Below are 20911 nucleotides of genomic sequence, written 5' to 3' on the forward strand. Positions count from 1 at the left end.
TCATAGAGAGAGCAGAGCAGATATACAGATGACGACTAGAAATTTGCGTCACAAATTATACACCAATCTTCCAGGGCCCGTCACTATTGAAGAAACGAATAAAAACTAAATAGAGACGAGGGCTGAGCATGGACCATAGCACGCAGCCAGTTCGGGTAGGATAGACAAAGTCAAGTCCAAAGTGTCTTGCAGGATTTCTGCAATTTCTCAATCATTATTATATTTAAAATTTTGCCTGATTTCTCGTGAACCTATTGCTTAGTTCATCCTTCGAATAGGTGTACCTTGTAGTCTGTCACAGAATAGATGTCATGGTCTGAACAACGCTACAACACAATGTACATTCATGCCCCCTAAGCCAAACTAGTCGAACAAAGGAACATTCAGCGGCACGTTAAACTATGACCTAGTGTTCATAAGTTGAAATCTGTGTCCTTGTGATAAAAACTGACCATGTTATAGCGTTAAGCTGTAGATATATCATATGAAGCTGGTTAAATACTATAGGTCTATAACCCCTCTTCACTGAAGACTATATTCGACAACTGCATTCTCCGTTTGCCTAGAACGCTTAAGCTTGAACCTTGGCTAGGAGTTGATAGGTAATTAACTTGACGCCTAGGACCACCTCGCACAGCCTGCTTAGTCATAGCTATGATAGAGCCGGATTGGAGTCCTTATCATAGTTGTCATCCGTTGCTGGATTTGGAATGGAGCTTCTTCGTATGAATTAACTGGCTTTGAATTTCACATAAGGCTGCATGCCTAAGACCGGTACTACATACAGGGATCTCGCTATCTCTGCCGTTTTGTAAATACCGGCTCGGAGTTTCTCAGGATACGTTGTTCCGCACCCCGTAACATACTACTGAGTAAGGAGTCCTATGATTCCACCATTCTAGCCACACACCTTGACCTAAACCACATACCTAATAATTGTGTTCGATTAAGCCTTTCCCTTACTTACCTTCAAAGATAGACTTTTAGAATAGCAGGGATAGAGAGGACAGGAAAGTGCCCAAAGCTGCGAGTGAATTTGCCGAGGTCAGCTTATACTAACTGACGATTTATGCGGACTACTCAAGCCGGAAGGAATTGACTTGGCTTAGGTCCGTTGAGCTTGTTACATCCGCCATGTCCTTAATCATTAGAGTGATCGATTGGGCATTCCTTAGATCACGCGGGAGTAACCGCAACAACCAACATGCTTGATGTGTGTCGGTGTAACTTTGGCCGGCGTTTGGATTCCTGGCCAGGATGAGAAGGTGTACATAATTAGTCCCAACAAAGCTTACTTGGCAGCCTTGCTAGGAGGGATGCATGTCACTTAGCAGCGGAGAATTCATCCGTGGGACATTTTCAGATGTCCACCCCTGCCCCTTCAATTACCGTACACGCTTAGCCCTTGGAGTACACAACAAGCCTTGAGGAACCTGTTCACCTACTACGTATAAATACTGTATAAGCCAAGGGCAACTTGATAAGCCCGACAGTTGATCAAGGCGAAGCTACAACGCATCTAGTAAATCAACATTTTCCTGTTCGGGCAGGTTGTGAGCGTTATAGCCTGTATGCATGGGCCTGCACCGCCGTAGGATTCGCTAGGCTAGCCACGCCGTAACAGGAACCGGGACTCAATCTAGGCCCCTCTTCGCTACCGCGAATAGCTTGTTTTTTTCCAGAGAGCGAGCGAGCTGCAACGACGGTCTCTCACGAGGTAGGCAATTGTCACCTCTTGTGTTTGTGACCCTGTTCCTACTACCATAGCATGATAGTTGGGGAAACGATCCAACCCTAGCTTTGCTGAAGTCATCATTAGTAATTTGGCGAAGAAATGCGGTTTTTTACACTACCGTGAAAACAAGCTTCCACGATCCATCATGATGGAACAGTCCCCCCAGTGAAGAACATGGGTGTCGATGTTTGTTTTCGTGACATATGTCAGTACATATGTATATATATATATATAAACGAATATCCTACTCCCTTCGTGACAAGAATGCCCCCTCGCACGGCAACTTGCAAGGTCTGTAACAAGCCCCTCATTACACGTCCCCGGTAACACCTCGCAATATGCTGCGAGATCTTTTCCTCGTTGTCGCCGCTTTCGGCGGGCTCGTTTCCGCCGAGACGATAACCTTCGTCACTTCGACGACCGAGATCTCGTGCACTACCCAGTTCGGCTCGGGCGGCGTGGCTCCCACGCCGATCCCCACCGATGAGACCCTGACAACCATCACGACGACTGTGACGGACACTACAAAGACTGTGCAGGCCGTCGCGTACGTGACCGCGGCCACAGTCACTGTCACGGATCACACGTCCACATACTATACGTGGGGCATAGACACTGTGACGGTGCCGACAGCTACTTCAGGCAGAGGTCTCGCTCTCACTGTTGCGACTGGTACCTTTGCCCTTACTGTAGTAAGTTTTTTCGAGTCTTTTATATCTCATTTACTTCCACGCATCACCCCTTACGTATCCAAGAAGCTTGGGTGAAACACAGATCGAAATTGGCACTGATGACTAACCCTGCGCCTCATAGTGCTCTGGCGAGGCAAAGCCTACCGTGACCGTGTATAGCGGCGCATACACGCCAGTCTCCGGCCAGAACACAGTGCTGCCGTCGACTTACCCGACCCAAGCGTCCTGTCGCACAGGCGTGACGCGGTCCTTCATCCTGAAGCCCACAGTAACCTCCGGGACCGTGACGTCTACCGTGACAGCCACATCCACCGTGACAGCACCTACAACGACGAGCACGAGCACCGTCATCTTGGGCACAAGCTTCACGTACTTGACGACGGTGACCGTGACGGCGACGACGTACACGCCCCACGCGGTCGTCACGACCACCACCGTGGCCTGCCCCGAGGAGACCGTGACCAAGACGCTCGCAGCCCAGTGCGCGCCGACGAACCTCATCGGCGCCATCAACGGCGAAGGTCTGCAGTCCGGTCAGTACGCCGACCGCACCTCAGTGATTTACACGCGCAAGGACCCGTGGGGAACAGACGCTAGCCTGTGCTGCCAGGCCTGCCTCGACAACGAAGGATGCGGCGCCGCCATGTCCGGCTCGGGAGCCTGCGGGCTGTACTACACCGCCACTCTGGACGCGGAGCCCGTGTGCGATGCCCTCATCTTCTCCTTCACCTCGACTCCTAGGGTGTGGCCAGGCCAAGGCCTCGTGGTTTCAAACGGCTGCGACAGGGTCGAGTTTTCGCACAGCAATGCGTAGGTCTAGTATCTGGTCTGGGTAGAAATGGAGTTCGTTGTTGGTTTGCACTGCTAGATACAAGATCAGTCAGTTCCCTGTATATAGCGACTTCGATCAGGTATTGCGACCAAATACCTTGCCTCACAAGTTATGCTAATTCTGACTCACACCTTTGTGAAAGTATGATAAAGGGAAGTGTGAACAGAACTCGACAAGCTGATTGAACCAATCTCAGCCCCTTTCGCGTGAGTTGAAAGGCGCTTCAGAGTGTATTACCTTGGTTCCACATAGTGAGGGTTTGAAGAAGTCCGGTTGAATCCCATGCCAAATCTTAGATCACTCAAGAGATTGTTGAGTAGCTGACCAAGTCTTCCACGTCGAAAAGCCTGAGAAAAAATAGATCCTATATAGAAATATTCAATAAGCGTGCAATAAATGGGGTATAAATGTTCACTCGATGTTTAATATCATGGCTGGTTCGCCTTCTATACGATTGGACAAGAGGAGCGGTAGTCGGTCCCATTACTTTTGAACCAGGGGTATCATGTCAATTATATTGGGGGCTGCTCTGGCTTGATAGTGAAGTGGCCAGTGAAGCACTGATTCTGAAGAAAGTCCTTTGTTTCTTCTTGTATCCTGTCGCCAACTACTTTATGGATCAAATCCTGGCCCTCACCATCACTTTTGAAATAGTCATCAACTGCTTCGGCCATCTTGTCCTTGATGTTCTCGTCAACAACCTCTTCGATAACATCCCTGATGTGCACATGCTCGCGATCTTCCTGGCTCTGAAGCCGCGTGTCTATTTCGTCCCAAAGTGGCGCCATGTGTGTCCTTACCTCATCTACCAAATCGCGTTGGTCTTGCTCGAGCTGCTTGAATCGCCCTTCTATCTCTTCTATTTTGGCCATCATCTTGCAGAGGCTTGCTTCATGCGCCACATTCGCCTCGTGTACAGTCCGTTGTAGCCCAAGTATGGCTTCCAAAATCCTATTGTTGGCTTTGTTTCCTTTTCCGTGAGTAGTATCACTGACATCTACGTCACTACTATCCCTGCGACGACGCTTCAGAGACCGTTCTGTATCAGGATCTAGTTCAACGGCATTAGTTAAGAGCATCTTTTGGAATGACGTAAGACAAGGCAGAAGGAATGCTTGCTTACTTGGAGACAAACATAAGGGCGGCGCTGTGGCAGAAAGGCCGGGTCCTGCAGTGGTATGTGCATCGTAGGCTGGGGGGGCACCGTTCTCGTCGCTTGAGCCAGCTCTCGCTTCATTTTGAGGGGTGTTATCCTCATTGGCGTCATTTCCGTCGACTACCCTGCCACCTCTACCCCCATAAAGACTGGAAATATTGTCGTCCAGTGACGTGAGGTACCCATAGGTTGACGCAGCCAGGCAGAATGATAGTAATCGGGGCTTAGAAAGGGTCGTCATGGGAAAGTGAATGAAGAAACGACGTGTATCTCTCGCAAACGCGTTCCATGAGGTCCACACAGCTTGCGAGCCGGCTCTGAAGAACTGAAAAGGGTGTTCGTTTGGGACCACAAAGGTAGCAGGATCTCGCAGCTCAAAACGCAACGCGTGTGTGCTTGTGTTCAGCTTCTGTCGCGCGTGTCCATGCAACTCTATTTCATCACGATCTGAGGCACCTTCGCTCTTGACAAATTCCAATTTGGATATCTGATCTGGTTTGATGAAGAGGTAGATATAGGGTTTAGATGGGCCCTTTTTCAGTCTCGTGATGGCTTGTAGCCGGACCAGGGCTCTTTTTGTACAAGAAGTGTAGAGCAGGGAGAAGCCTAAGTCGGGAAGGGAATGGCTCTTGCCATCCGAGTCACGCCACACTACAAATGCGGGGACATTCTTGAGATGAATGTCTTCATTCACAGACTGTACGGAGATGGCTTCATTCGAGTTGGAGTCGGAGTCTGAATCTGAACCCGAGGCCGTCGAAACGTCCATCGGGTGAGTAAGAAGGGCCCTATATAGGTTAGCGGATCAGAGTCTAGCAACTGTAAGCTTTTTGGAATAGTAAGATTAGGATAGACACAGCGAAAGGAAAAAGTCTCAAGGCTGTAACTAGACCTCTATATGACAACCTAGGCAGCATCCCACGCAACAGAAGTCACGAGATAAAGCGAATGATGAGAAAGGAGGATTATAGCTCCGCTTGCGGTCATTTAATGATCATGATGCCCGCCGCCACTACCAGAATCACAGTCGCGAGCAAATTCAGTACCAGCAGACGAGCGTCCCGTTCACATCGCCATCTCGAGGTGCGTTGGACGATAGACCGCTTTCGCGCGTGAATCGCCAGAGCGCAGGTCGAGACGAAAACGATGCAAACCGAGAAGCGCTTCCCCAAGACCCCGGTTCTTCCAGAGAGCGTACTCAAGCCTGGGTAGAAGTCGGTAGCAATTTATAACGGTCTTGGTTGCAATGGTGACCTTGATTAAGCAGGCGGACTGGTTCCAGTGGGCGGCGCGGATTCATGCCCACTTTCGTGTGACATCTTTCCTTAGGACTTGGGTTTGACTAACTGACTGACCGACTTGTAGGATCTGATGGACGCGAGGATGCAGATGCAGATGCAGTGTCCAACGTTGCTGGTGACGTTGAGTGAAGCGTAATGTTGTCTGGGTAATTGTGGGGGAGAGGAGAAAGTTGAGGTGGTTGGGCTAAATACTGTTTGAAGTACCCCGACCCTTAGAGTACATAGGTACATAGGTACATAGGTACATAGGTACACAATGTACATTGATACTAATTCAATTTAACACTGTACATATGCACTGTATACCATATTTGCAGCAATCCACCTTGGGACGTAGGTAGCCAGTCATAGTCCAGCAAGTTAACAATTCAACTCAATGATGAATAGATACACCAATGGTTATCTGTCGCCGAGTTAAACCTAATCATGTTCAATGGCCATCAACAATGGCTGTATGGCAGCACATTTCCCACAACCTGGCTGAGCCACAGCCCTCACCACTGGCAAAGCACGGCCCTCTTTTGTTCATTCTTCTAAGCTGGCTGAGTACACGCAATCTCAACTGAGTTGCGCACATGCAAATGGGCAAATGACAAACTGTCTGCTCTTCTCCACGTACATATAATAATATAATTCATTGTACACCTGCTGAGTAAGTACGTTGTTAACAACGTGTGGTGATCGTCGAGAAAACTTCTAACGTTGACACCTGTGCTCTGAGTAGTTGACATGACTTTTAGAGATTGACCTCGTATCGGATTGCCGTATTTGGTGACATGAACTTGTTGTTCAAGCCGACGGATATGTGCCTAACAAGTCCCAGATAAATTCTTTGGGTTCTCCTTCCAGCAGTAGATATCCTTGATCGCATTGTAGCGAGATCTCAGCCGTGTCATCGTCTTAGTAGAAGCCTCGGAATGCTTCAAACAGTTATTGTCATTGCGGGAAGTTAAAGTGCACAATCACTTCTACAGCGCCACTTCGTTGTGGTTGCCTACGTATAAGTGAAGTATCTCTCCATCATGGTAAGCTCAAAGCTACCAATTACTACCATATTCTAAGACCATCAGAGACTTCATTTAAATATTAAGATCCATCTTATAACAGTGAATAGGTTATGTCCCATAGCCATTAAATGATGAGACCCTGGAATCAGAAGCATTCAAGAAAGATAGCGGTTTCCTAGCAGATTTCTTACTATCACCCAGCTGTAGACCGGAGATTCCACTTCAGTCAGGGGGACCGTGGGATACACAAGGGTACAAAGAGTTCTGTACTACATGTTCAATATTTTGTAAGCTGCGGCAGGTGCGCTAATACGCAGCACAAACAACAAGGGGTAATTAGCCAGTCAGCCATATAATAATCAATAAACCACCTTCCACTCGACGTTCCCATATACTGTACCTTGGTACAGTGGTTATGGTAAACTAGTCGCCAGGAACAACAACAGGTCATAGTTTTCCGGTCGACTTGACGCCTCCGGGTTGCCCAGTTCGATTCTTTTTGTGGCTTTTTCTTCTTTTTCCTTTTACACCTCGTTTCCCTTTAATTCCGTCGCCGCCTGCTCAGGCTCGTACGCTTCTTTCCTGTCATCTATTACGAGGTCCAGCCCCTTATTCTGAACCTCTGCTCTAAGTATTCGGTATTCTAACTAGCGTGGAATTAAGGAGATGGCTCTGTATACACGTCCAAGCTGCAACTTGGCGTACTGGATATTTCAAGACATCCCCAAATACAGTAGTAACTCTAGGTTTATAGCCACTCCAGCCTTGAACAACACACATCCTACTACTTTAATTGTCTTTGGCAGGAAACTACCAAACGGCATATCGTGGCATAGACTTGTATAGCACAAGGCACACCTGATTGTTGTTTTCATGAAGCCGTAAAAAACTCAATATGAGAGATGCTACCCTCAGATCTAATTACCTGTGCACCGCTGATCTTATGTAGCGTAAAAGCTATTGTCACGGGGCTACCAGACACCTACAAGGCTGTAACAAAGAGACCCCTCCTGTATATAGCTTCAGCTTTACCCGCAAGAAGGTTGGAGGGACCTCTGCGCAACAATAGAAGTCATTAGCCAGTACACCAGATCCTGACAGCCATATTTTACAATATGTGAGCTTTGTTCAAGACAACTCCGTGATGCTATTCTCAGCAAGATAGCTCGAGACGGTAAAGTTTTTAGAATGCCCCTCAATCTCAGGGATGAAGTGTTAAGTAATCAGTCCACCAGCAAACAAACACCGACATGCCACAGCACACCCTTGCACATTAGAGTAGCGAAACCTATTATTCATATCTACAATAGCAACAGTACCAAAAGCTAGACGGCGATAAGGCGTCCAGATTTGGTATGGTGGCATCAAGCCAGAAGTTTTAATATCTAAACGTAGAGTCCTCTGTATTATGTGCACGCTGCAGAGATGGAAACTATTACTATATAATCCTCGCTAGTCTCACTGCACATCTAGACCACCTAAGAAACGCTCACCACATGAATATTCGACGAGCCCGCTCGATAGGTTCTAGGCATGTGATTGACCGATCAATAGTGAAAACGATACCTCTTTCATGAGAGAAGCCGTAACCTCGTCAACAGCGCTCAAGATTGGACCCATTGAGGTCTTACTGGGATAAAAAACGGTTCGCGGGTTCCTTGGCCGAGTCTGACTATTCTGAGAGCTATACAGTGTAGAGAAATAGCTCGCTGCCTCACTACGCAGTCGCGGCTGTTGAGAAAGATCGTTACCTGTATCCGTATCTGACCATCTCAACATAAAATGGAGTTGTATCGACTTTTGAATTGGCATATACTCGAATAAACGTGTGAAGAAGACGAAGAAAATTTAATAGAATAAGTTAATCGAGCTGTTAGGAGCCGAGCCGCGATCTTGGTTCAATATATACCTGGATCAGGATTATTGGCTAGGATAGATATGTGAGCTGAGGTTAAACAGACTACCAAGGAAATGGCCAGACATATTAGCCGGTGTTTCATTACAGCATACGCCAAAGCGTACCTCTCCGCTCTTGGCCCCACGAGCCCCTATAGGTAGACCACATTAATCAGCGGAGTCACAACTACCGCCGCAATAACAAAATTGCTCCAATAAGTCGTTTTCCCCAGGCCGGTATTTGTTCGATCTATCTCGGATACACAAGCTTACAACAATGCTTTCTGGTGTTTCGTATGTAGGCTCTGCTAGCTGCTTGACATTACCTTAGGAGTCTGAACGACAATCCAAGTTACGAATAGTGAGACGAATTTATCTCGTTATTCTGGTCTTACTCAAAGATGCAGTTCACAAAACAAGGTTTAATTCTCCTGGTCCTCGCCGCTGGGATAGAAGCGGTTCGTACCATGATCCCTAAGACGAGTTTCAACTCTCAATCGGATTTTGACGCGGATTGGAACTACAATTATCCATGGGGGACAGATCAGTAAGTAAGATAAGGGCTTGAGCTGTCGCTGTCGTCCCGGGAAGAATGCGAGAGAGATAGAGCATCACTGAGGGTTACTCACTGACTGTCGATATAAAGTAATGGCGGAGCGAGAATGAGCAAGGACCAAGTCAAATTTTCCAACGAGATGCTCACTTTGACAGCGAAGAAGGTCACTGGACAGCGCGACGCAGTACACGGAGGCAAGAATATCAAGATCAACTATTTATCAGGCGCCATTAGCGCCAAAGAGCATTTCAACGTTTCTCGTGGTGGCGGATACGACTTCACGGGAGAGTTCAGGGCGACGACGACGAAAGGCACTTGGCCTGCGTTTTGGCTCACGGCCGTGGATAGCTGGCCACCAGAGATCGATATGGCGGAATGGAAGGGCTCTGGGAAGATCGTGAGCAGACCCTTGCGTCTACCGTCTTTTATGCTGAGTAGTAGATTAGCCCGTCCGAGGAATATCCTAAAGACTATCCAATCTTGATGTCCTCATTTCTCTAATGGATTTACATTGAGATAAATACTGACTATGGAGCCTTTTAGTCTTTCAATACCTTCAATACCTCATCAATCCTGTCATGGAAAGACGTCACCTACTCAACCCCGGACCAATTCCACTCCATTAAATGCGAAGTGAGGGATATCAACCAAAGAGAGTATGTCACTGTCCGAACTTTGCTACCTAAGTTACTCTAAAAAGAGCTATTTCTCTGCATATGTTCAATGGGATATTGACGTGTTCTGGCTTTCTAGTGTCTCAGTGAAGTTCTACATGGACGGATCGCTCGTCACAACGCAAATAGGAGGTGGCTTCTTTGGAAAGCCCATGTACCTGTAAGAAGCAGTGCACTTATCCCGAGCAATTGATTATGCCCCCCTTACCAACGCCGTTCAACTACAGTATTATCAACTTGCAAATGGAAGGGTCGTCCGGGTCCCCGGGGCCGAGCAGCGGTAAGTTAAGCAGGTACGAAAAGTAAGGGCATTCGAATACTAAACTTTTCTTTCTCAAGATACTCTTTACCAAGTACGCAATCTCGAAGTCCTCACTTACAATCCGTGACGGACGAGGAGGAGGGCATTGTAGAAATTAAGTTAGGAAAATTTATCCTGGAGCATATGTAGCAATAGTAGCACCATAGGTTCGTTACTTGGTGATGAGCAGTTTACTAGGTTAGTCTAAAGAACATATATATTAAGTCCGTGACATACAAGCAGTACGATACTCGGCACGGCTCGTTGTGGGTATTCTACTCACTAGGTAGACCCAGCAGCCGCAATTAGGATCGCGTAGCAAATCGATTTAATGTAATGCATAAAGCCTGGAATATCATGAATTTGGGGTATATTGAATGCATAGCCATCCTCATCACAACTCATCACGAAATTGAGGGCTCTTTTCTATTCTCAAGCGCCCTATTTATCATCTCCGCCGCTTCTTAGTAAACGTCCCGCCTTTCCGGGGTCCGCCACCCTCAAGATCCGCAATATCCCTCTTACTTAGCTTCAGCATGCCATTGTTCATCCTACCAACAGCAGGGGCGTCGATGGCGCTCGAGGCGCCACTCCTCTTGCTCTTGGACGTCTTCTTCGAAGCCGTCGGTCGTTCCAGCACTATGCCATTCTCACGCGCCTCTTGTCGGCGCTTTGTCTCTCGCCCCTCGGCAGCAGCTTGGATCCCCTTCCGCATCGACATGGGCATCTTCTCCTGCTTGTAGATCGAAGCCTTGGAGCCTAGTACAGATAGTCGCAGGTCCGTCGCTAGGTGTCGGTTGCGCCCTACGTGCTCAGTCGCGTCCCCAGAGTCTGCGCCCGCGGATGAGAAGAGATGACTTTCTGCAAGCAACCTCTGAAGAGCAAGGTCGTTCTTCAATAATGATGGCGCGTCTTCTTCGTCTGTTGTAGCCTTCGATTTCTTGTTTGTCGACGAGATAGAATCTGCGGCGGTGGCTAGGGGCGGTCTTGACGATAGCCAGGCTCGACTTTCGCGCTTGTCGAGGGTTCTTGTGGTGGCTGAATATGTGTCGGCATGTGATACGACCTCGACGACGGTGGAGGGTGTTGAGGAGTCGTCCTCCGCTCCGTCCTCGGAGAAGCCATCCCACGAATTACCATCCGATCCATCATCTTCTATCTCAGGTTCCGATGCTGGTATCGGTTTCGCAGGGGGCAGTAATGACGGAAATTGGGCAGCAAAACATCGAGCAAGTTTCGCTTGAACTTCGTCTGGGTTGACTGAAGGGTCTGACTTTTGTATGCGCGATTTGCGCTTTCCCAAAACTGTAGCCATTGGATATTTATTGGATTCTGCGCCCGGAGAGAATGGTTACCTCACCAGTGTCTGTTCTGATGTTGGAGTCGTCGGGTCTCAAAAATTAATATGGAGACAGAGAGCAGCCTTGCAGCAATTAAAAAGGTGAGCCAATCAAACGCTAAAATTACCTAGGTATAGCTAACTAAGTAAGTAAGTACACGGTAGGTACTTACTACTAGCCACTATCACCCCGCTGTAGCCTTACTCCTGCAAGTTCGGTCCACCCCGCTAAGAACCATAGCTTAAGATGAAGACATCACCATTTTTGCATATCTATGTGCTATAGCTAGAGACGTCGTAAAGCAAAAATGACGCGCTTCCGGCCATGCATAGATCTCCACGCGGGGCAGGTGAAGCAGATAGTGGGAGGCACTCTGGATAGCTCAACCTTCGAGCTCAAGACGAATTATGTGTCAAAGCATCCTGCGGGTTACTATGCAAGGCTATACCGTGACAATGCACTTGAAGGAGCACACGTCATAATGCTTGGCCCCAAAAACGACGAGGCTGCGCGAGAAGCGCTAGCGGCGTGGCCAGGACATCTACAAGTTGGAGGCGGCATCAATGATAAGAACGCCGCGCAATGGATTGAACGGGGCGCAAGTAAGGTTAGTAAATCCAACAGTACCTCCTCGGTCGGCTTCATACGCCAGTATCGAAAGGTCGCGGTCGGTGAGATAGTCCTAAAGCAGCTAAACTGGGTCAATTAGTAGGTTATCATCACATCGTTCCTTTTCCCAGATGGAAAATTCAGCCAGGAACGGCTCGACGCCGTGTTAGCGGCTTTGGGTGGCGATAAGAATAAGCTCGTCATCGACCTCAGCTGCAGGCGCAAAGGCGATGATACATGGTTCGTGGCCATGAATAAGTGGCAGACTATAACCGACATGGAGGTAACTGAAGGTGGGTTTCAGACGATTCGATGCTACGCCTATGCCTATGAACGGCTTGCTGATAATTGCGGGTAAAAGAATCGATCAAGAGCCTCGAGCCTTACTGCACTGAGTTTCTTATTCATGCTGCCGACAATGAAGGGCTGCAGAAGGGTATCGATGAGAAGCTAGTTCACAAGCTGGCTACCTGGTGTACCATCCCTGTCACTTATGCAGGTGGTGGGCGGAACTTGGACGACCTCGAGCTCGTCAAGAAATTAAGCAATGGTAGGGTAGATCTGACCATCGGAAGTGCATTGGACTGTTTCGGTGGGACTGGTGTCAAATTTGACGACTGTGTGAAGTGGAATGCGGAGCAAGCTTCATAATCGCGTCCAGACATAAATGTATTTTTAGATGAAAACGCCTCAGATGAGCTGTTTTGTCAGATGTACCGTACCTCAATGGCCTAGCATTCTGTGAGCAAGTACCAACCGAATCAAATGTACGTACACGCTTCATTTTAATCGTCATTCAAGTAACCAGAGTCTCCAATCATACGTTGCCCCCCTATCCTACCTCGCTTCATCCTATGGCAACCTACATTTCCCCTATGATCTCAACTCTTCTAACTCTAGCTCTAATTGTCGAATGCGCTCACTTTGGTCTGTAGATCCAGTTCCCACTCGCTTCTTCAACGAATCAACTTCGGCCGTCAAGCGTTCGATATGCTGGCTTTGTGCGCTCAGCATTTTGGTTTGCGTCTCTAGCAGCTCTTTGATCTGGTCTAGTACCGGCCCTGAGCTAGCAGAAGATTCCGCAGGGGCTGGAGCTGAAGTCGTTGGTGTTGAGTCTGAAGTTGAGAGCTTGACAGGTGAAGCGGGCTTGGGAAGAGGTGCAGAGGCAGTTTTCGTTGGGGATGGGGTGTTGGGTTCAAAACGAGAACTTCGCTGTTGTGGTTTGGAAAACTCATCAAAGCTTGAGGGTTCCTCTACGTCTTCTGTCTTGTCTTCATACTTGGAAGCTAGCGCTGCCATAGAGCTCTGCTGATCCTTAATGGAGCCGGATCGGATAGTAACTGGCGCTGGGGTAGGTTCCGGCGCTTTTTGAGGTGCTGGGGCTGAAACCGGAGCCGGGGTCGGGATAGGAGCAGGTGGTTTATAATCGGAGGGTACCTCGACGGGCGCGTTTCCCTCGTAAATGCTCTCAAAGTCGATTTTAGACGGGACGCCGCTTTGTCCTGATACCCATTCTTGCGCGCTGACAGCAGGTTTCATACCAACACACGGTGGATAAATGTCCGATTGGAAAGTCTCAGCACGCCGAGGAACAGTGAAAGAGATAGGCTCGATATACGTGTCGTTCACGGTTTTGAAGGCCCTCATTATCTCGTTTTCATGAACCTGTGAATGGTTAGATATGAAAACCGTGTCTCTTTTGAATCAGCTCGCAACTCACATTCACACCACGCTTAGGCAAGAATGCAATTCCACGTTGGGGATCTGGAGACTTGTATTCCGATAAGAACTCAAATTTGTCGTTCTCATATTCGAAATATCGTATGTTGCCATCACTAGAAGGGAGTCAGAATTATACAAAGATGCATTCGTTCGTAGAGAGACTTACCCCTTTCCAGCAAGGTAAAGGCAGTTACAGCTATCATCTTTAAAAAGGAAAACAGGTTAGCACCATCTTGGATGGCAGTTGGGGGGAGGAAATCGTACCCCAGAAAGGCATGCAAACACCGGAGATACTGTCTAGTACTGTGAAACCACCAATGGGGTTGGGGTTGCCTGGTTCCCACAGAGCAAGCTGCCTGTCGCTCATCTTGGAGAATCCAGTTGTGGCGAACCGGTTATGCTCACCGAGCCAGACCGCTCGACTATTCTTGGCCCCCTCATGTCCCGGGCTCTCATGAGCGGGCCTCTCTTGGCGAACATCCCATACCCGAAGCTTTTTGTCCCTAGACGTTGTCGCCAACAAAGTTCCATCGGCGTTCCAAGTCAAGCTCTGCACAATATCAGGGTGTTTGACAGTGTGCACAGCAGATCCGGTACCAATATCCCAAAATTTAATTGTGAGATCTCCGGAGGCTGAGGCAAGGATATTCTCGGCGGCAGGATTGAATAGAACTTGTCCGACCTTTCGGGAGTGACCCGTCAATTTGGCAATGGGGGCAACGTCGGTGGGCTCTTCGGCGTCGGTAAATAGGCTGAATCCCTGAGGGACCTGCCACAACATAACTTTGGCGTCATCGGAAGCAGATGCTACCACGCGGTCATTGAAGGGGTTCCTTGAGCAATATTAGATACAAGCGCAGCTACAACATGAACTGAGGTGGTGTCGCGTGCGCACCAGTCGGTATCGAGGACAGCTGCTGTATGGCCTCGGAATAGGGGAATAACATCGGGAATCTTTCCCTTCTCATTTAGAGGTATAACGGCAAAGGCGCCTCCTCCGCTAGCTTCCCAATTGACTGCAAGGTACTCTGGGTTGGCCTGTCACAAGACATCAGGTTGTCAGCAAAGACTGGTTGCGCCGGTTGCCGCGGGGGTAGACGGCGCTGGACGAGGTACAGCAGTTCAAACCGACCTTGATCAAATTGGTGTCCCAAGCATTCCTGCTAATGCGTAAATTGTCATAGCAGAACTCCTTCCGCGTGGATTTACCGAAAACATGTCCTGGATTCGACGGTCAGACAAAATGGTGGGATCGGACAAGGCAGCAGCATACGGTATTTGGACGATCGAACGAAGCGACCGGCCATGTTTGAAAGACAATCACGAGCTATGAGAAGACAGTAATTCTATACGGGGAGGATCGCGCGGGTCGAAAGGCAGAGAGCGAGCTGGTCGCGAAAGGGCGCAAACCAGAAGTTTGTCTTGTGCGTGAGATGTGAAATGAAAGGAGCTTGGTTGGCCTGCACGGCTGTCGTCAGTGCAGTGACCAGAGCAGTGGCCTATGGACTGAAGGATCAGCCAAAGACCAAGGCGCAGCGAATCGAAGTGGGGTGTTCATGCATGGTAGCCCCTGAACCCAGCGGCGGAAAGAGGTAGGTAAGTAGGTATCGGCCAGGGGCCCCACTACCTACGCTTCAATGCTCTGAACGCTCAGCCAGTGGTCAGCCAGTGGTCAGCTGTTGCCCGTTGCTAGGGCTACCTGGGTACATAGCATTCCAGTACAGTACTACACTCACTCGAACGGTAAGATAAATGCTTTTATGAAGCACAGATATGTATATATCAAGATTTGGATAGTAGAGGGGTATACAATCAACCAACATAGTATCATACCGCATCCATCTCGCGCTGCAAGATCTCTCCCTAGGTAATCTCTGTTACACATTCAGCAACCTGTGCGTGAATCTTGTGTTGTGGTATTACTTTCTACCCATATATCTAAATTCTAACTACATATTTTAGCGGCATTTTGTATCACCTTGCAGCGGTGAACAGCGGCCCGTCGCGTCTAATGACTTTGTCCGATCTTATGTATGACTTCCAATGCTGTCTGCGCCAAGGTGGGCCCTTTTCTAATAGCCCCCTGAATGACCTCGGCAGATTCGCTATGAGTCTCTGATACTAGGCTTGGAAAAGAGGAAAAGAGAGAGCAAAATAAAAAAGAAGAAGAGAATGAGAGTGAGAAATATGAATGGCTGGATTCATTAATATATAATATACCTAAGCTGTCAAATACCCATGAGGAAGGGTGGTGTGCATTCAACTCGATTCATCAATCCGCTACCCTCGAATCAGTCCTGCCGGGATTGCAGCGCATACTAAGAATAGAGAACATGTCTTGGACGCAAAGAATGCTCGTGTTCGATGTTTTATCGCCGCCTCGACAATCGATCTTTTTTGTTCTTGCACTCTCGAAGTATAGGGTTACTTGTCTAGGTGAATAGCAAATGCTGACAATTTGGAAGGATATAGTACTATTAGAACTCGATTTTAAGAAACAGCTAGCATTGATGCGCAAGGTTTAAGTCATTTCTTAACAACTAATTCAGTGAGACAAAACAGAGCAATTTCTCATACTCAATATGATTGATGGTCTGAGTTTCGAACAATATGGAAGCACTATTGTTGACCGACTCGTACATAATTCATTCAATTATACCTTAAACGACAGCTATGAACAGACACCCACATATTCGGTTTATACCCACCATGAAGATCACGAGTTCTTCTAGGATGTGGTCGTTGTCGAGTTCAGTTTGTAACACTTGCCAGTTGGAATGGATTCACCCACATCCCACTGAAACAATGGTTAGGAGGGTCGGCTCAATTTCAGGGACCAGGACACTTACGTGTTCATGTACGCAGCCTCCAACCCAGCGCCATCTATCCGTGGTTGAGTATCGCGCATAAGACATGTTCGTGCTGGCATCGAAACACCAGGCCGTGTTCTGCTCAGTGCCTATCTTGTTCCCACCGCAGAACAGAGGCCAGATCACATTGGGACCGCTCGCGCTATTCAAAGTGGTGGTGAGTCAGGTACTACAATATGGAGCGTCATCTGTTGATGTACGAGAAGCCCTCAACATGCTACCGTCTGGCTTCTACTACAAAAGCGGGACGTGGAAATATCTGTGGGATGTCTAGAGAAGTATCAACCAAATATGGAGATAATACTCACTAGCCTGGGTGATGTTGCTGTTGACAGGGTCACTGGTTAGCAATTGCCATGCCTCTTATACAAATTCTTCACCACTTAGGATCTTGCTTCAGAATAGCCACTTACTATATACGACGAGTCTATCAAAGAGAACATCTTCCTTGGGTCGCCATCGACTACGAACGCGCGATAGAACTGGTAAGCTCTCTGCGCCGTCTCCTCAACGGTGATGTTTGGGTTGGGTTGGCAAAGCGCTGGTGGCGCGCTCAAGTTGCATAGGTTCTCCCTCTTGAAGATCGGTTCATTACGGAGGGAGATATCTCCGGCTGGAGCGGCAAGGCTGATAGGTGCCAACACGGCGGCGACGAGGGAAAGTAGCAACTGCATTTTGATGGTGATGAGAGACAAAAGGTGAGATGAACAGGATTATTGCCGTGGGAAATATTCATCAATTATATAGACCTCCCTCTACAGCGCGGGGAATCTCAGTATCCAAGATTCGCTGAGAGAAACTGGATCGTCGTTCATTTAGCCACCTTAGTCTAATATACAGCAATCTATTTCACCACCCGAATGACACCTGAGCCGGGAAGTGATGTGGATAAACATGCCCATTTGAGACACACTTTGAGAAGCCAACAGGGGTGACATGTTCGATTAGGAGAACTCAAAAGAGAATTGCTGCTTTGATGAGTACTGATGCAGTTTACTTGAAACTCATCTGCCCACATTCGTGGGTACCTAAATGCACGTCTAGTACTAAGTAGGTAGTTGCCTATCTGATAAATATTTAATAAGCCGCCCACTTCATGGCAAAAGTCTCCTAGTAAAGGGCTCATCGAGATAAGGCATTAAAAAGTCTCGCTCTGATAGCCAATTCACTGAGTGAGTGGTGGAACTTGGAATATATACCTACAAAGAGCTCCTTCCCCAGCAGCCCGGTTTATGTCCTTGTGTGAGTAGGTGTATCCGGGGTCCTAGGTATCGAAGTACCTATATGATTTCAGATTCAACAAAACACTTATCAGGTACAAATCTCTAGCTCGTTCTTCTCGTCCTCATTTCTTAATGTTTAACTATCAGCGCCGCATCATGATCACAGGTTTAAACCTGACGTTTCCATACAGGAGAGCTTGGTGCTAAAGTCCATATTACGTAAGATACCTACCTAGTACATGCGTACCTACCTCTACATGTACAGTAGTACGTAGTAACTCGCCCCGCAGGCACCGAAGCCAGCATCGAAGGCGCACCATCTGGGGATACCTAGGTACAAGACGTTCCTGCGCGTGTTTGGACGCGACCAGGAAATTGCCGCTTTGCCTGTTTAGGCACCACTTTTCCTAGGCGGCGCCATTGCCCAGCGCAAGCAGGTATCAACCTTTCTTCCAGCCTCGCTGCCATCACCATCCATTTTTTTTAGAGAGAGAGAGAGTTGCTATCCCACCAACAGGCATATCCATAATGGCAGCTATGTAAGTGATGTCAAGAGAAGGTCTTCCAAGACCCATGACTAACCTGGCTTTTTACAGCGAGCAATTCGACAACATCTATCTAGACTTATCGAAGGAGTCGGGGAAGTGCAGATTCGCCGAGAATGGCTTGGGTTGGAAACCTTCCTCTGGTGGCAATACCTTCACACTCGACCGTGGCGACATCGTGTCCGCTCAGTGGAGTCGCGCCGCGAAAGGCTTCGAAGTCAAGATTCTAAAGCGATCATCCGAACTTGTCCTGCTCGATGGTTTTCAGCAAGAAGACTTCGAACGGCTCAGCAAGCTTTTCAAGCTCTGGTACAGCATCAATCTCGAATCGAAGGAACATGCACTGAGAGGGTGGAATTGGGGAAAGACCGAATTCAGTAAAGCCGAGCTTGTCTTCAACGTCCAGAACAAACCCTCGTTCGAGATTCCGTACACCGAAATATCTAATACAAATTTGGCCGGTCGCAACGAAGTCTCCGTCGAGTTCACGCCCTCAAATGAAGACGACACGGGAACGAATGGCCACCTTGGTGGCGCGAGAGGGCGGGGGAAGAAGTCGGGCGCAGGAAAGGATCAATTAGTTGAGATGCGATTCTACATTCCAGGCACCACCACCCGCAAGGAGACCGAAGGTGAAGAAGCAGGCAGTGATGCTGAGCAAGAAGAGAAGAACGCTGCTACATTATTTTATGAAACACTGATGGACAAGGCTGAGATTGGAGAGACGGCTGGCGATGCCATTGCTACTTTCCTCGAGGTCCTGCACTTGACACCACGGTAAGCCACCCCCCGTTTCCTTAATCCTTATGAGCTCTCGGCTGACCATGTCTAGTGGACGATTCGATATCGATATGTACGACTCTTCATTCCGCCTTCGTGGTAAGACGTACGACTATAAGATTCAATACGATGCTATTAAGAAGTTTATGGTACTTCCTAAGCCTGATGAATTACATTTCATGCTTTGTATCGGTCTAGACCCTCCTCTTCGCCAAGGACAAACAAGATATCCATTTGTTGTCATGCAAGCAAAGAAGGATGAGGAGGTCACCATCGACCTAAACCTCACTGATGAGGAGCTCAGTCAAAAGTATAATGGAAAACTAGATGCTCATTACGAGCAGCCTCTCCACCAGGTTATTACCTATATCTTCAAGGGCCTTGCCAATAAGAAAATTACCTCGCCAGCCAAGGACTTCATGACACACCGACAACAATATGGCATCAAATGTTCGATCAAGGCGGCCGAAGGCTTCTTATATTGTTTAGAGAAGGCGTTCATGTTTGTACCCAAGCCGGCTACCTACATCTCGTATGATCAAACAGCATCCATTACCTTCTCTCGCGTTAGTGGCGCGGTATCGGCTCTCTCAACCTTCGACATCCAAGTTCACATGAAGAGCGGGCCATCACATCAATTTAGCAACATCAATAGAGAGGACCTGAAGGCGCTAGAAGGCTTCTTCAAACTTAAGGGCCTGCGCGTTAAGAATGAGGTTGATGAGGAGGCGAACCTGCTGGCCGCTGCGCTCCGCGAAGAAGCCATGGATGATTCTGAAGAGGAGGTTGTTGGCGCTGGGGCCGACCGTGGATCTGCTGACGAGGATGAAGAGTCCGTCGACGAGGATTTCAGGGCCGAGAGCGAGAGCGACGTCGCAGAGGAATACGACTCTGCACACGAGTCAGATGGCTCTGGCAGTGACGAGAGCGGCGTCGACGACGAAGACGAAGACATGGCCGATGACGACGATGAAGAGGAAGAAGAGAAACCCAAGGCGAAGAAGCCAAAGACGAAATAAAAGAAACAAGAAGACTTCTGATGCTATGAGGAAGGAAAATTCGGACTGTCTCCTTTCCTGCTTGGTTGGTGGGGTACTAAATACGAAGATATCCGATAATCGTTAAGGAATCCGTCTTGCTACCTATGGAAAAAAGAAATTCGGCGGCGTTGGGAGTGTAGGCTAGGACCCAGCTAGCTCTAGGCATTTGGGTTTTTTCGCGCTTTGATTTTTTCCCCCCTGTTCCGGTCGACCCATGCGTGAGCGTGAGTAATTCAATCAATCACTGTAATTAACGAGTAGATTAATGGGATGGATGGCGCGACGTTTTATCCTGACAGAGAATGAGGATGAAACAAGAAGCAAGCAAGCTTTGAGCTCAAGATACATTGGTTGGTTCCGTGCTGCTTGCATATGAGATGAACATAGACAGACTGATGGATGGAAGAAATCTTCTCTATTTATTGGGGAGAAAAAAAGATGTGATGATAAATAATTCAGTCTTTCCATCTAGATTTCCATCCTGTTCTGAAGAGTGATTTCTCATTTCCGATTACTGATACTACCTAGTCGTCGAAAACACATTCTCTACGCTACCCTTCACCTAAGTCCGACATGCACAGGCAAAGTCAAATAAGTCAAGTGTATCGTAATTATAAATCCTACAATTCAAC

The 20911-nt window shown here is 48.1% G+C and overlaps 8 protein-coding genes across 8 annotated transcripts; 4 read left to right on the forward strand and 4 right to left on the reverse strand.

The window, feature by feature from the left end:
• Window positions 1–1945: 1945 nt before the first annotated feature.
• Window positions 1946–3506, forward strand: F5B22DRAFT_146277 (uncharacterized protein). The gene is made up of 2 exons (XM_047969088.1): window positions 1946–2427; window positions 2549–3506. The coding sequence occupies exons 1-2, from the start codon at window positions 2074–2076 to the stop codon at window positions 3239–3241; spliced, it is 1047 nt and encodes a 348-aa protein (XP_047835539.1). The 5' UTR covers window positions 1946–2073; the 3' UTR covers window positions 3242–3506.
• A 164-nt stretch (window positions 3507–3670) lies between these two features.
• Window positions 3671–5869, reverse strand: F5B22DRAFT_584705 (uncharacterized protein). The gene is made up of 2 exons (XM_047973448.1): window positions 4383–5869; window positions 3671–4310 (listed from the first exon to the last, which is right to left on the reverse strand). Exons 1-2 carry the CDS (start codon window positions 5182–5184, stop codon window positions 3772–3774), a joined length of 1341 nt encoding a protein of 446 aa, XP_047835540.1. The 5' UTR covers window positions 5185–5869; the 3' UTR covers window positions 3671–3771.
• A 2993-nt stretch (window positions 5870–8862) lies between these two features.
• Window positions 8863–10418, forward strand: F5B22DRAFT_146351 (concanavalin A-like lectin/glucanase domain-containing protein). Its single transcript, XM_047969089.1, has 6 exons — window positions 8863–9166; window positions 9266–9572; window positions 9719–9831; window positions 9929–10009; window positions 10077–10129; window positions 10189–10418. Exons 1-6 carry the CDS (start codon window positions 9021–9023, stop codon window positions 10236–10238), a joined length of 750 nt encoding a protein of 249 aa, XP_047835541.1. The 5' UTR covers window positions 8863–9020; the 3' UTR covers window positions 10239–10418.
• On the reverse strand, window positions 10419–11642 carry F5B22DRAFT_146352 (uncharacterized protein). The gene has a single exon (XM_047969090.1). It carries the CDS (start codon window positions 11463–11465, stop codon window positions 10599–10601), a length of 867 nt encoding a protein of 288 aa, XP_047835542.1. The 5' UTR covers window positions 11466–11642; the 3' UTR covers window positions 10419–10598.
• Window position 11643: 1 nt separating this feature from the next.
• On the forward strand, window positions 11644–12861 carry F5B22DRAFT_146367 (Phosphoribosylformimino-5-aminoimidazole carboxamide ribotide isomerase). The gene is made up of 3 exons (XM_047969091.1): window positions 11644–12097; window positions 12203–12392; window positions 12461–12861. Exons 1-3 carry the CDS (start codon window positions 11798–11800, stop codon window positions 12748–12750), a joined length of 780 nt encoding a protein of 259 aa, XP_047835543.1. The 5' UTR covers window positions 11644–11797; the 3' UTR covers window positions 12751–12861.
• Window positions 12862–12972: 111 nt separating this feature from the next.
• On the reverse strand, window positions 12973–15128 carry F5B22DRAFT_632738 (uncharacterized protein; the record flags this gene model as incomplete). The annotated part of the gene is made up of 7 exons (XM_047976731.1): window positions 12973–13764; window positions 13820–13934; window positions 13988–14024; window positions 14086–14654; window positions 14717–14859; window positions 14954–15042; window positions 15095–15128. 7 exons carry the CDS (start codon window positions 15126–15128, stop codon window positions 12973–12975), a joined length of 1779 nt encoding a protein of 592 aa, XP_047835544.1.
• Window positions 15129–16166: 1038 nt separating this feature from the next.
• F5B22DRAFT_146404 (uncharacterized protein) lies at window positions 16167–17450 on the reverse strand. Its single transcript, XM_047969092.1, has 4 exons — window positions 17105–17450; window positions 17000–17016; window positions 16671–16833; window positions 16167–16618 (listed from the first exon to the last, which is right to left on the reverse strand). Exons 1-4 carry the CDS (start codon window positions 17363–17365, stop codon window positions 16550–16552), a joined length of 510 nt encoding a protein of 169 aa, XP_047835545.1. The 5' UTR covers window positions 17366–17450; the 3' UTR covers window positions 16167–16549.
• Window positions 17451–18299: 849 nt separating this feature from the next.
• On the forward strand, window positions 18300–20859 carry F5B22DRAFT_584725 (uncharacterized protein). Its single transcript, XM_047973449.1, has 3 exons — window positions 18300–18453; window positions 18511–19236; window positions 19292–20859. Exons 1-3 carry the CDS (start codon window positions 18443–18445, stop codon window positions 20256–20258), a joined length of 1704 nt encoding a protein of 567 aa, XP_047835546.1. The 5' UTR covers window positions 18300–18442; the 3' UTR covers window positions 20259–20859.
• Window positions 20860–20911: the final 52 nt, after the last annotated feature.

The sequence above is a fragment of the Xylaria bambusicola genome (genome assembly GCF_022495145.1).
Source record: "Xylaria bambusicola strain CBS 139988 unplaced genomic scaffold F5B22scaffold_2, whole genome shotgun sequence".
Taxonomy (NCBI): domain Eukaryota; kingdom Fungi; phylum Ascomycota; class Sordariomycetes; order Xylariales; family Xylariaceae; genus Xylaria; species Xylaria bambusicola.